Source organism: Larus michahellis, unplaced genomic scaffold (assembly GCF_964199755.1).
Source record: "Larus michahellis unplaced genomic scaffold, bLarMic1.1 SCAFFOLD_572, whole genome shotgun sequence".
NCBI classification, from domain to species: domain Eukaryota; kingdom Metazoa; phylum Chordata; class Aves; order Charadriiformes; family Laridae; genus Larus; species Larus michahellis.
In genome coordinates, this window is record NW_027436119.1 from 5,684 (window position 1) to 17,630 (window position 11,947).

General features: G+C 66.6%; 1 protein-coding gene across 1 annotated transcript; it reads right to left on the reverse strand.

Annotated features, from left to right (window-relative positions):
* Positions 1 to 1,460: 1,460 nt before the first annotated feature.
* LOC141737050 (glycogen phosphorylase, muscle form-like) lies at positions 1,461 to 11,744 on the reverse strand. Its single transcript, XM_074571662.1, has 5 exons — positions 11,607 to 11,744; positions 8,763 to 8,970; positions 6,943 to 7,077; positions 5,120 to 5,186; positions 1,461 to 1,616 (listed from the first exon to the last, which is right to left on the reverse strand). Exons 1-5 carry the CDS (start codon positions 11,728 to 11,730, stop codon positions 1,464 to 1,466), a joined length of 687 nt encoding a protein of 228 aa, XP_074427763.1. The 5' UTR covers positions 11,731 to 11,744; the 3' UTR covers positions 1,461 to 1,463.
* Between the last annotated feature and the right edge of the window lie 203 nt (positions 11,745 to 11,947).

Genomic DNA, 11,947 nt, shown 5'->3' on the forward strand with positions numbered 1-11,947 from the left:
GGGGGGTCCCAGGTATCCGGGGGGGGTCTCAGGTGTCCGGGGGGGGTCCCAGGTGTCTGGGATGGTTGTGGGGGGGCCCCCAAATTTCTACGGGGGGGGATTTGGGGGTCTCTAAGCACAGAGTGGGGTTTTGGGGGGCACCCAGGGGTTTTTGGGGGGCACCCAGTTTTTCGGGGGGGGGTCCCAGGTGTCCGGGGGGGGTCCCAGGTGTCTGGGACGGTTGTGGGGGGGCCCCCAAATTTCTACGGGGGGGGGATTTGGGGGTCTGTAAGCACAGAGTGGGGTTTTGGGGGCACCCAGGGGTTTTTGGGGGGCACACAGTTTTTGGGGGGGGTCCCAGGTATCCGGGGGGGGTCTCAGGTGTCCGGGGGGGGTCCCTGGAGTCTGGGACGGCTGTGGGGGGGCCCCCAAAATTTCTACGGGGGGGGGATTTGGGGGTCTGTAAGCACAGAGTGGGGTTTTTGGGGGGCACCCAGGGGTTTTTGGGGGGCACCCACTTTTTTGGGGGGGGTCCCAGGTGTCCGGGGGGGGTCCCAGGTGTCTGGGGGGGGCACCCAAGGGTCTGGGGGGGTCCCAGGTGTCCGGGACGGTTGTGGGGGGGGCCCCCAAATTTCTGGGGGGGGGATTTGGGGGTCTGTAAGCACAGAGTGGGGTTTTTGGGGGGCACCCAGTTTTTGGGGGGGGGTCCCAGGTGTCCGGGGGGGGTCCCAGGTATCCGGGGGGGGGGTCTCAGGTGTCCGGGGGGGGGTCCCAGGTGTCTGGGATGGTTGGGGGGGGGCCCCCAAATTTCTACGGGGGGGGGATTTGGGGGTCTGTAAGCACAGAGTGGGGTTTTTGGGGGGCACCCAGTTTTTGGGGGGGGTCCCAGGTGTCCGGGGGGGGTCCCAGGTATCCGGGGGGGGGTCTCAGGTGTCCGGGGGGGGGTCCCAGGTGTCCGGGATGGTTGTGGGGGGGCCCCCAAATTTCTACGGGGGGGGGATTTGGGGGTCTGTAAGCACAGAGTGGGGTTTTTGGGGGGCACCCAGTTTTTGGGGGGGGTCCCAGGTGTCCGGGGGGGGTCCCAGGTATCCGGGGGGGGGTCTCAGGTGTCCGGGGGGGGTCCCAGGTGTCTGGGATGGTTGGGGGGGGGCCCCCAAATTTCTACGGGGGGGGGATTTGGGGGTCTGTAAGCACAGAGTGGGGTTTTTGGGGGACACCCAGTTTTTGGGGGGGGTCCCAGGTGTCCGGGGGGGGTCCCAGGTATCCGGGGGGGGGTCTCAGGTGTCCGGGGGGGGGTCCCAGGTGTCTGGGATGGTTGGGGGGGGGGCCCCCAAATTTCTACGGGGGGGGGATTTGGGGGTCTGTAAGCACAGAGTGGGGTTCTGGGGGGCACCCAGGGGTTTTTGGGGGGCACCCAGTTTTTGGGGGGGGGGTTTTGCCGGGTGGGGGGGGGGGTGTTGTGGGGTGGGGGGGGGGTGGGGGTGCTACTGTCGCCCCTCGTCGGGGGGGGGGATGACGTGGCGGGTGGGCTCTGCCCCCCAGATCTCCCGGGCGTACTGGGCGATGGTCCGGTCGCTGGAAAACTTCCCGGCCCCCGCCACGTTCCGGATCACCATCCGCGTCCACTCCCGGGGGTCCTGGGGGGGGGGGCAAAAAAAAAAAAGGGGGGTCAAGGCTGGGGGGGGGGGGGGGACGCTGCACCCCCAAAATTACCCCCCCCACACACACACACCTCCCCCTCGGAGGCTGCACCCCCAAAATCCCCCCCCCCTTTAACCCCCCTCCATCCCCCTCTCCCTCCCCAGACCCCTTTGGGCCCCCCCCCTCCAATCGGCCCCCCCAAAGATTTGGGGACCCCCCCCTTGGATTTTGGGGACCCCCCCGACCCGAAAATAGCCCCCCCCCCTCGGAGGCTGCACCCCCAAAATATCCCCCCCCCCTTTAACCCCCCTCCATCCCCTTCTCCCCCCCCAGACCCCTTTGGGCCCCCCCCCCAATCGGCCCCCCCCAAAGATTTGGGGACCCCCCCCTTGGATTTTGGGGACCCCCCCCGGACCCCAAAATAGCCCCCCCCTCGGAGGCTGCACCCCCAAAATCCCCCCCCCCGTTTAACCCCCCTCCATCCCCCTCTCCCTCCCCAAACCCCTTCGGGCCCCCCCCCAATCGTCCCCCCCGCCTTGGATTTTGGGGACCCCCCCAGACCCCAAAATAGCCCCCCCCCTCGGAGGCTGCACCCCCAAAATACCCCCCCCCTTTAACCCCCCTCCATCCCCTCTCCCTCCCCAGACCCCTTTGGGCCCCCCCCCCCCAATCGGCCCCCCCCAAAGATTTGGGGACCCCCCCCCTTGGATTTTGGGGACCCCCCCCAGACCCGAAAATAGCCCCCCCCCTCGGAGGCTGCACCCCCAAAATACCCCCCCTTTAACCCCCTCCATCCCCCTCTCCCTCCCCAGACCCCTTTGGGCGCCCCCCCCCCAATCGGCCCCCCCCAAAGATTTGGGGACCCCCCCTTGGATTTTGGGGACCCCCCCAGACCCCAAAATAGCCCCCCCGAGTCTGAACCCCCAAAATGCCCCCCTTTTAACCCCCCTCCATCCCCCTCTCCCCCCCCCCCCAGACCCCTTTGGGCCCCCCCCCATCTGCCCGCCCCCGGGTTTTGGGGACCCCCTCGACCCTTTGGGGGCACTTTGGGGGTCCCTTTGGGGGGGGGTCCCCTGGGGGCGTCCCTTTGGGGTGGTCCCTTTGAGGGGGGGTCCCTTTTGGGTGGGGGGGTCCTTTTGCAGGGGGGTCCCTGGGGGGGTCCCTTTGGGGGGGGTCCCTTTGGGGGGTCCCGGGGGGGGTCCTTTTGGGGGTGTCTTTTGGGGGGGTCCCTGGGGGGGGCTCCCTTTGAGGGAGTTCCCTTTGGGGGGGTCTTTTGGGGGGGGTCCCTTTGGGGGTCCCTTTGGGGTGGTCCCGGGGGGGGTCCTTTTGGGGGGGTCCCTTTGGGGGGGTGTCTTTTGTGGGGGGGTTCCTTTGGGGGGGTGCCTTTGGGGGGGGTCCCTTGGGGGGTCCCTTTGGGGGGGTGGCTTTGGGGGGGGGTCCCTTTGGGGGGTCCTTTTGGGGGGGTCCCTTTGTGGGTGTCTTTTGGGGGTTGATCCCTTTTGGGGGGGGTCCCTTTGGGGTGGTCCCTGGGGGGGTCCTTTTGGGGGGGGTCCCTTTGGGGGGGGTCCCTTTGGGGGGTCCCGGGGGGGGTCCTTTTGGGGGTGTCTTTTGGGGGGGTCCCTTTGGGGGGTCCCTTTGGGGTGGTTCGGGGGGGGTCCCTGGGGGGGTGTCTTTGGGGGTGTCTTTGGGGGGGGGGGGTCCCTTTGGGGGGTCCCGGGGGGGTCCTTTTGGGGGGGGGTTCCTTTTGCAGGGGGGTCCCTGGGGGGGATCCCTTTGGGGTGGTCCCGGGGGGGGTCCTTTTGGGGGGGTCCCTTTGGGGGTGTCTTTTGTGGGGGGGTCCCTTTGGGGGGGTCCTTTTGGGGGTCCCTTGGGGGGGGTCCCTGGGGGGGTCCCTTTGAGGGGGTCCCTTTGGGGGTGTCTTTTGTGGGGGGGTCCTTTTGGGGGGGGTCCCTGGGGGGGGTCCCTTTGAGGGGGTCCCTTTGAGGGGGTCCCTTTGGGGATCCCTTTGGGGTGGTCCCGGGGGGGTCCTTTTGGGGGGGTCCCTTTGGGGGGGTGTCTTTTGTGGGGGGATCCCTTTGGGGGGTGCCTTTGGGGGGGGTCCCTTGGGGGGTCCCTTTGGGGGTGGCTTTGGGGGGGGGTCCCTTTGGGGGGTCCTTTTGGGGGGGTCCCTTTGTGGGTGTCTTTTGGGGGTTGATCCCTTTTGGGGGGGGTCCCTTTGGGGGGTCCTGGGGGGGGTCCTTTTGGGGGGGTCCCTTTGGGGGGGGGTCCCTTTGGGGGGTCCCGGGGGGGGTCCTTTTGGGGGTGTCTTTTGGGGGGGTCCCTTTGGGGGGTCCCTTTGGGATGGTTCGGGGGGGGTCCCTGGGGGGGTGTCTTTGGGGGTGTCTTTGGGGGGGGGGGTCCCTTTGGGGGGTCCCAGGGGGGGTCCTTTTGGGGGGGGGTTCCTTTTGCAGGGGGGTCCCTGGGGGGGATCCCTTTGGGGTGGTCCCGGGGGGGGGTCCTTTTGGGGGGGTCCCTTTGGGGGTGTCTTTTGTGCGGGGGTCCCTTTGGGGGGGTCCTTTTGGGGGGTCCCTTTGGGGGGGTCCCTGGGGGGGGTGTCTTTTGTGGGGGGGTCCTTTTGGGGGGGGGTCCCTGGGGGGGGTCCCTTTGAGGGGGTCCCTTTGGGGATCCCTTTGGGGTGGTCCCGGGGGGGGTCCTTTTGGGGGGGTCCCTTTGGGGGGGTGTCTTTTGTGGGGGGATCCCTTTGGGGGGTGCCTTTGGGGGGGGGTCCCTTGGGGGGTCCCTCTGGGGGTGGCTTTGGGGGGGGGTCCCTTTGGGGGGTCCTTTTGGGGGGGTCCCTTTGTGGGTGTCTTTTGGGGGTTGATCCCTTTTGGGGGGGGTCCCTTTGGGGGGTCCTGGGGGGGGTCCTTTTGGGGGGGTCCCTTTGGGGGGGGGTCCCTTTGGGGGGTCCCGGGGGGGTCCTTTTGGGGGTGTCTTTTGGGGGGGTCCCTTTGGGGGGTCCCTTTGGGATGGTTCGGGGGGGGTCCCTGGGGGGGTGTCTTTGGGGGTGTCTTTGGGGGGGGGGTCCCTTTGGGGGGTCCCAGGGGGGGTCCTTTTGGGGGGGGGTTCCTTTTGCAGGGGGGTCCCTGGGGGGGATCCCTTTGGGGTGGTCCCGGGGGGGGTCCTTTTGGGGGGGTCCCTTTGGGGGTGTCTTTTGTGCGGGGGTCCCTTTGGGGGGGTCCTTTTGGGGGGTCCCTTTGAGGGGGTCCCTTTGGGGGTGTCTTTTGTGGGGGGGTCCTTCTGGGGGGGGTCCCTGGGGGGGGTCCCTTTGAGGGGGTCCCTTTGGGGATCCCTTTGGGGTGGTCCCGGGGGGGGTCCTTTTGGGGGGGGCCCTTTGTGGGTGTCTTTTGGGGGTTGATCCCTTTTGGGGGGGGGTCCCTTTGGGGGGTCCCTTTGGGGGGGGTCCTTTTTGGGGGGCGGGTGTCCCTTGTTGGGGGGGGGTCCCCGGGGGGGGGGTCCCCACCTTGTAGAGGGCGCTGACTTTCTCCTGGCACTTGACGTAGTCCTCGTAGTCCGCAAAGACCTTAAACCTGGGGGGGGGGACACACGGAAATGGGGGTCCCAGGCATCCGGGACCCCCAACAAAGGGGTCCCAGGTGTCCGGGACCCCCAACAAAGGGGTCCCAGGCCTCCAGGACCCACAACTGACCCCTAGAACCCAAGACTCCCCCCCCAACCCCAACCCAACCCAACGCCATGAACTTGAGTTCTCCATCACCCAAAGACCCCCCACCCCACGTCCCAGGGGACCCAGGCGTCCGGGACCCCCAACAAAGGGGTCCCAGGTGTCCGGGACCCACAACAAAGGGGTCCCAGGCATCCCGGACCCCCAACTGCCATGGGGACCCCAAAATCCAAGACCCCCACCCAACCCCAACCCAACCCAACGCCATGAACTTGGGTTCTCCATCACCCAAGGACCCCCCTCCCCATTTCCCAGGGGACCCAGGTGTCCGGGACCCACAACAAAGGGGTCCCAGGCCTCCAGGACCCACAACTGACCCCTAGAACGCACAACCCCCACCCAACCCCAACCCAACCCAACGCCATGAACTTGGGTCCTCCATCATCCAATGACCCCCCTCCCCACTTCTCAGGGGACCCAGGCGTCTGGGACCCCCAACAAAGGGGTCCCAGGTGTCCGGGACCCACAACAAAGGGGTCCCAGGCGTCCGTGACCCCCAACAAAGGGGTCCCAGGCCTCCAGGACCCCCAACTGACCCTAGAACCCAAGACCTCCACCCAACCCAACGCCATGAACTTGGATCCTTCATCACTCAAGGACCCCCCACCCCATTTCCCAGGGGACCCAGGTGTCTGGGACCCACAACAAAGGGGTCCCAGGCCTCCAGGACCCACAACCATGATGGAGACCCCAACTGACCCCTAGAACCCAAGACCCCCACCCAACCCCAACCCAACCCAATGCCATGAACTTGGGTTCTCCATCACCCGAAGAACCCCCACCCCACACCCCAGGGGACCCAGGTGTCCGTGACCCCCAACAAAGGGGTCCCAGGTGTCCGTGACCCCCAACAAAGGGGTCCCAGGCATCTCAGACCCCCAACTGCCATGGGGACCCCAAAATCCAAGACGCCCACCCAACGCCAACCCAACCCAACGCCATGAACTTGGGTTCTCCATCACCCAAGGACCCCCCTCCCCATTTCCCAGGGGACCCAGGCGTCCGGGACCCCCAACAAAGGGGTCCCAGGCATCTGTGACCCACAACAAAGGGGTCCCAGGCCTCCAGGACCCCCAACTGACCCCTAGAACCCAAGACCACCCCCCAACCCAACGCCATGAACTTGGGTTCTCCATCACCTGAAGACCCCCCACCCCACTTCCGAGGGGACCCAGGTGTCCAAGACCCCCAACGCAGGGGATCCAGGTGTCCAGGACCCCCAACAAAGGGGTCCCAGGCATCCCAGACCCCCAACTGACCCCTAGAACCCAAGACCCCCACCCAACCCCAACCCAACCCAACGCCATGAACTTGGGTTCTCCATCACCCAAGGACCCCCCACCCCACTTCCCAGGGGTCCCAGGTGTCCGGGACCCACAACAAAGGGGTCCCAGGCATCTCAGACCCCCAACTGCCATGGGGACCCCAAAATCCAAGACGCCCACCCAACGCCAACCCAACCCAACGCCATGAACTTGGGTTCTCCATCACCCAAGGACCCCCCACCCCACTTTCCAGGCAACGAGGGTGTCTGGGACCCCCAACGAAGGGGTCCCAGGTGTCCGTCCCCCCCCTCCCCGGGAATTGTGCCCCCCCCGGACCTGTCGTGGTTCATGAGCATGTTGACGATGTCTCGGAAGAGGTCGGGCTGGCGGGGGCTGAAGAAGCCGCTGCTGAGCTGGTCCACGGCCTGGCGCAGCTCCGGCAGCCGCTCGTAGTAATCGCGGGCGCGATAGCTGGGGGGCGACGGGGGGGTCAGGGTGAGACGGGGGGCGCCGTGGGGAGCCCTGGGTGCCGTGGGGCGCCATGGGGAGCTATGGGGAGCCCTGGTCCCAGGTCACCACGGGGGTGCCATGGTGGTCCCACAGGGGCCATGGGGGTCCCAGGCCAACACATGGGTTCCATGGTGGTCCCACGGGTGCCATGGGGGTCGCGGTCACCATGGGGGTCCCATGGGTGCCATGGAGGTCCCAGATCACCATGAGGGTCCCAGGTCACCACAGGGGTTCCATGGTGGTCCCACGGGTTCCATGGAGGTCCCAGGTCACCATGAGGGTCCCAGGTCACCACAGGGGTTCCATGGTGGTCCCATGGGTGCCATGGGGGTCGCGGTCACCATGGGGGTGCCATGGAGGTCCCAGGTCACCATGAGGGTCCCAGGTCACCACAGGGGTTCCATGGTGGTCCCATGGGTGCCACGGGGTTCCTGCTCACCATGGAGGTCCCATGGGTGCCATGGGGGTCCCATGTCACCACGGGGGTGCCATGGTGGTCCCATGGGTGCCATGGGGTTCCTGCTCACCACGGGGGTCCCAGGTCACCACAGGGGTCCCTGGTCACCATGGTGGTCCCACGTGTGCCATGGGGGTCCCACGTCACCACAGGGGTCCCAGGTCACCACGGGGGTTCCATGGTGGTCCCATGGGTGCCATGGAAGTCCCAGGTCACCATGAGGGTCCCAGGTCACCATGGATGTCCCAGGTCACCATGGGGGTCGCAGGGCACCACGGGGGTCCCTGGTCACCTTGGTGGTCCCATGGATGTCATGGAGGTCCCAGGTGACCACAGGGGTGCCATGGTGGTCCCATGGGTGCCATGGGGTTCCTGCTCACCACGGGGGTCCCAGGTCACCACAGGGATTCCACGGTGGTCCCATGGGTGCCATGGAGGTCCCAGGTCACCATGAGGGTCCCAGGTCACCACAGGAGTTCCATGGTGGTCCCACAGGTGCCGTGGGGGTCACGGTCACCATGGGGGTCCCATGGGTGCCATGGGGGTCCCACGTCACCACAGGGGTCCCAGGTCACCACAGGGATTCCACGGTGGTCCCATGGGTGCCATGGAGGTCCCAGGTCACCATGAGGGTCCCAGGTCACCACAGGGGGTTCCATGGTGTTCCCATGGGTGCCATGGGGTTCCTGGTCCCCATGGAGGTCCCAGGTCACCACGGGGGTCTTGGGTCACCACGGGGCTTCCATGGTGGTCCCATGGGTGCCATGGAGGTCCCAGGTCACCACGGTGGTGCCATGGGGTTCCTGCTCACCGTGGAGGTCCCCAGGTCCCCATGGAGGTCCCAGGTCACCACAGGGGTCCCGGGTCACCACAGGGGTTCCATGGTGGTCCCATGGGTGCCATGGGGGTCCCAGGTCACCATGGAGGTCCCAGGTCACCACAGGGGTCCCAGGTCACCACAGGGGTCTATGGTCACCATGGAGGTCCCATGGGTGCCATGGTGGTCCCAGGTCACCATGGTGGTGCCATGGGGTTCCTGCTCACCATGGAGGTCCCAGGTCACCACGGGGGTTCCATGGTGGTCCCATGGGTGCCATGGGGTTCCTGGTCCCCATGGAGGTCCTGGGTCACCACGGGGCTTCCATGGGCGTCCCGGGGTTTGCCACCCTCCCCCTTCCCCGCCACCCACCCTTGGCGGTCCAGGGCCTCCACGTCCTCCACCCGCATGCCGAAGATGAAGAGGTTCTCCTCCCCCGCCTCCTCCGCCATCTCCACGTTGGCCCCATCCATGGTGCCGATGGTCAGGGCCCCGTTCAGCATGAACTTCATGTTCCCCGTGCCCGAGGCCTCCGTCCCCGCCGTGGAGATCTGCTCCGACAGGTCGGCCGCCGGGATCACTGCCCGCGGGCGAGAGGAAAGGGGACGGGGGGGGGGCCCCGAGGGCGTTATCAGGGTGTCCCAGGGTGGTGTTTGGGGCAATAGCGGGGTGCCCCAGGGTGGTATCAGGGTGCTCTTGGGGCGTTTGGGGCAATATTGGGCTGTTTGGGGCAATATTGGGGTGCCCGGGGTGATACCGGGGTGCTCTTGGGGTGTTTGGGGCAATAGCGGGGTGCCCCAGGGTGGTATTTGGGGTGTTTGGGGCAATAGCGGGGTGCCCCAGGGTGGTATTGGGGTGCTCTTGAGGTGTTTGGGGCAATATCGGGGTGTTTGGGGCAATAGCGGGGTGGTATTGGGGTGTTTGGGGCAATATCGGGGTGTCCCAGGGTGGTATTTGGGGTGTTTGGGGCAATATTGGGGTGTTTGGGGCAATATTGGGGTGCCTGGGGTGGTACCGGGGTGCTCTTGGGGCGTTTGGGGCAATATTGGGGTGTTTGGGGCAATATTGGGGTGCCCAGGGTGGTATCGGGGCACTCATGGGGCGTTTGGGGCAATATTGGGGTGTTTGGGGCAATAGCAGGGTGCCCAGGGTGGTATTTGGGGTGTTTGGGGCAATATTGGGGTGCCCAGGGTGGTACCGGGGTGCTCTTGGGGCGTTTGGGGCAATATTGGGGTGTTTGGGGCAATAGCGGGGTACCCGGGGTGGTATCGGGGTGATATTGGGGCATTTGGGACAATATCGGGGTGCCCGGGGTGGTATCGGGGTGCTATCGGGGTGCCCAAGGGTGGTATCGGGGTGATATTGGGGTGTTTGGGGCAATATCGGGGTGCCCCAGGGTGGTATTTGGGGCGTTTGGGGCAATATCGGGGTGTTTGGGGCAATATCGGGGTGCAGGGGTGGCATTTGGAGTGGGTTTGGGTGCAGGGGTGGGGTTTCTGGGTGCTGGGGGGGTCCTGGGGGGGCGTCAGGGTGGGTTTTGGGGTCCCAGATTGGGGGTGGGGGGGTCAGGGTGGGTTTGGGGGTGCCCGTCCCCTTCTCGGTTCTCCAGGAAGACCTTTGGGTGCAGTGATGGGATTTTGGGGTGCAATGGTGGGATTTTGGGTGCAGGGGTGGGATTTGGGGCTTCTCGGGTGGGGTTTTTGGGTGCTGGGGGGGTCCCGGGGGGGCGTCAGGGTGGGTTTTGGGGTCCCAGATTGGGGGTGGGGGGGTCAGGGTGGGTTTTGGGGGTGCCCGTCCCCTTCTCGGTTCTCCAGGAAGACCTTTGGGTGCAGTGATGGGATTTTGGGGTGCAATGGTGGGATTTTGGGTGCAGGGGTGGGATTTGGGGCTTCTCGGGTGGGGTTTTTGGGTGCTGGGGGGGTCCCGGGGTGGGCGTCAGGGTGGGTTTTGGGGTCCCAGATTGGGGGTGGGGGGGTCAGGGTGGGTTTGGGGGTGCCCGTCCCCTTCTCGGTTCTCCAGGAAGACCTTTGGGTGCAGTGATGGGATTTTGGGGTGCAATGGTGGGATTTTGGGTGCAGGGGTGGGGTTTGGGGGGTCTCGGGTGGGGTTTTTGGGTGCTGGGGGGGTCCCGGGGGGGGTCAGGGTGGGTTTTGGGGGTGCCCGTCCCCTTCTCGGTTCTCCAGGAAGACCTTTGGGTGCAGTGATGGGATTTTGGGGTGCAATGGTGGGGTTTTGGGGTGCAATGGTGGGGTTTTGGGTGCAGGGGTGGGGTTTGGGGGGTCTCGGGGGGGGTTTTTTGGGTGCTGGGGGGGTCCCGGGGGGTGGGCGGGGGGGTCAGGGTGGGTTTTGGGGGTGCCCGTCCCCTTCTCGGTTCTCCAGGAAGACCTTTGGGTGCAGTGACGGGGTTTGGGGTGGGTTTTGGGGTGCAACAGTGGGGTTTGGGGGTTCTCGGGTGGGGTTTTTGGGTGCTGGGGGGGTCCTGGGGGGGGGGTCAGGGTGGGTTTTGGGGGTGCCCGTCCCCTTCTCGGTTCTCCAGGAAGACCTTTGGGTGCAGTGATGGGATTTTGGGGTGCAATGGTGGGATTTTGGGTGCAGGGGTGGGGTTTGGGGGGTCTCGGGTGGGGTTTTTGGGTGCTGGGGGGGTCCCGGGGGGGGTCAGGGTGGGTTTTGGGGGTGCCCGTCCCCTTCTCGGTTCTCCAGGAAGACCTTTGGGTGCAGTGATGGGATTTTGGGGTGCAATGGTGGGATTTTGGGTGCAGGGGTGGGGTTTGGGGGGTCTCGGGTGGGGTTTTTGGGTGCTGGGGGGGTCCTGGGGCGGGGGGGGGTGCTGGGGGGGTCCTGGGGGGGGGGTCAGGGTGGGTTTTGGGGGTGCCCGTCCCCTTCTCGGTTCTCCAGGAAGACCTTCGGGTGCAGCGACGGGGTTTTGGGTGCTCAGGGCTGGTTTTGGGGTGCAGGGGTGGGGTTTGGGGGTCTCAGGTGGGGTTTTTGGGTGCTGGGGGGGTCCCGGGGGGGGTCAGGGTGGGTTTTGGGGGTGCCCGTCCCCTTCTCGGTTCTCCAGGAAGACCTTCGGGTGCAGCGACGGGGTTTTGGGTGCTCAGGGCTGGTTTTGGGGTGCAGGGGTGGGGTTTGGGGGTCTCAGGTGGGGTTTTTGGGTGCTGGGGGGGTCCCGGGGGGGGGTCAGGGTGGGTTTTTGTCGGGGGGGGGTGTTGCCCCTACCCTTCTCGGCCAGCGAGACGCGGTAGTTCTCCAGGAAGACGACCTTGAGGCGGTCGCCCACGGCCGGGTCCTGGTTGACCACGTCCCCGATGGAGGTGACCAGTTTGATGATCATCTTGGCCATGTGGTAGCCGGGGGCCGCCTGGGGGGGGGGGGGACACGGGGGGGGGACAATGACACCGGGGGGGGGGGGGCGGTGGTCACCACGGCCTCTGGGAAGGAACCCCCCCCTCCCCTCGGCAACCCCCAGGCCCCATAGGGACCCCCCCAGACCCTACAGGGCCACCAGGGACCCCCCCCCAGACCCCCCACCCCCCCCAGGACCCCTCGGGGACCACTCG

Bases quoted from the DNA above. Each gene is read 5' to 3' on its own strand.
- LOC141737050 (XM_074571662.1), bottom strand. From the start codon at position 11,730: ATGGCCAAGATGATCATCAAACTGGTCACCTCCATCGGGGACGTGGTC. The intron at 8,971-11,606 runs GTAGGGGCAACA...GCCCGCGGGCAG, and splicing joins CGTCTCGCTGGCCGAGAAGG to TGATCCCGGCGGCCGACCTG. The intron at 1,617-5,119 runs GTGGGGACCCCC...CCCCCCCCCCAG, and splicing joins AAGTCAGCGCCCTCTACAAG to GACCCCCGGGAGTGGACGCG.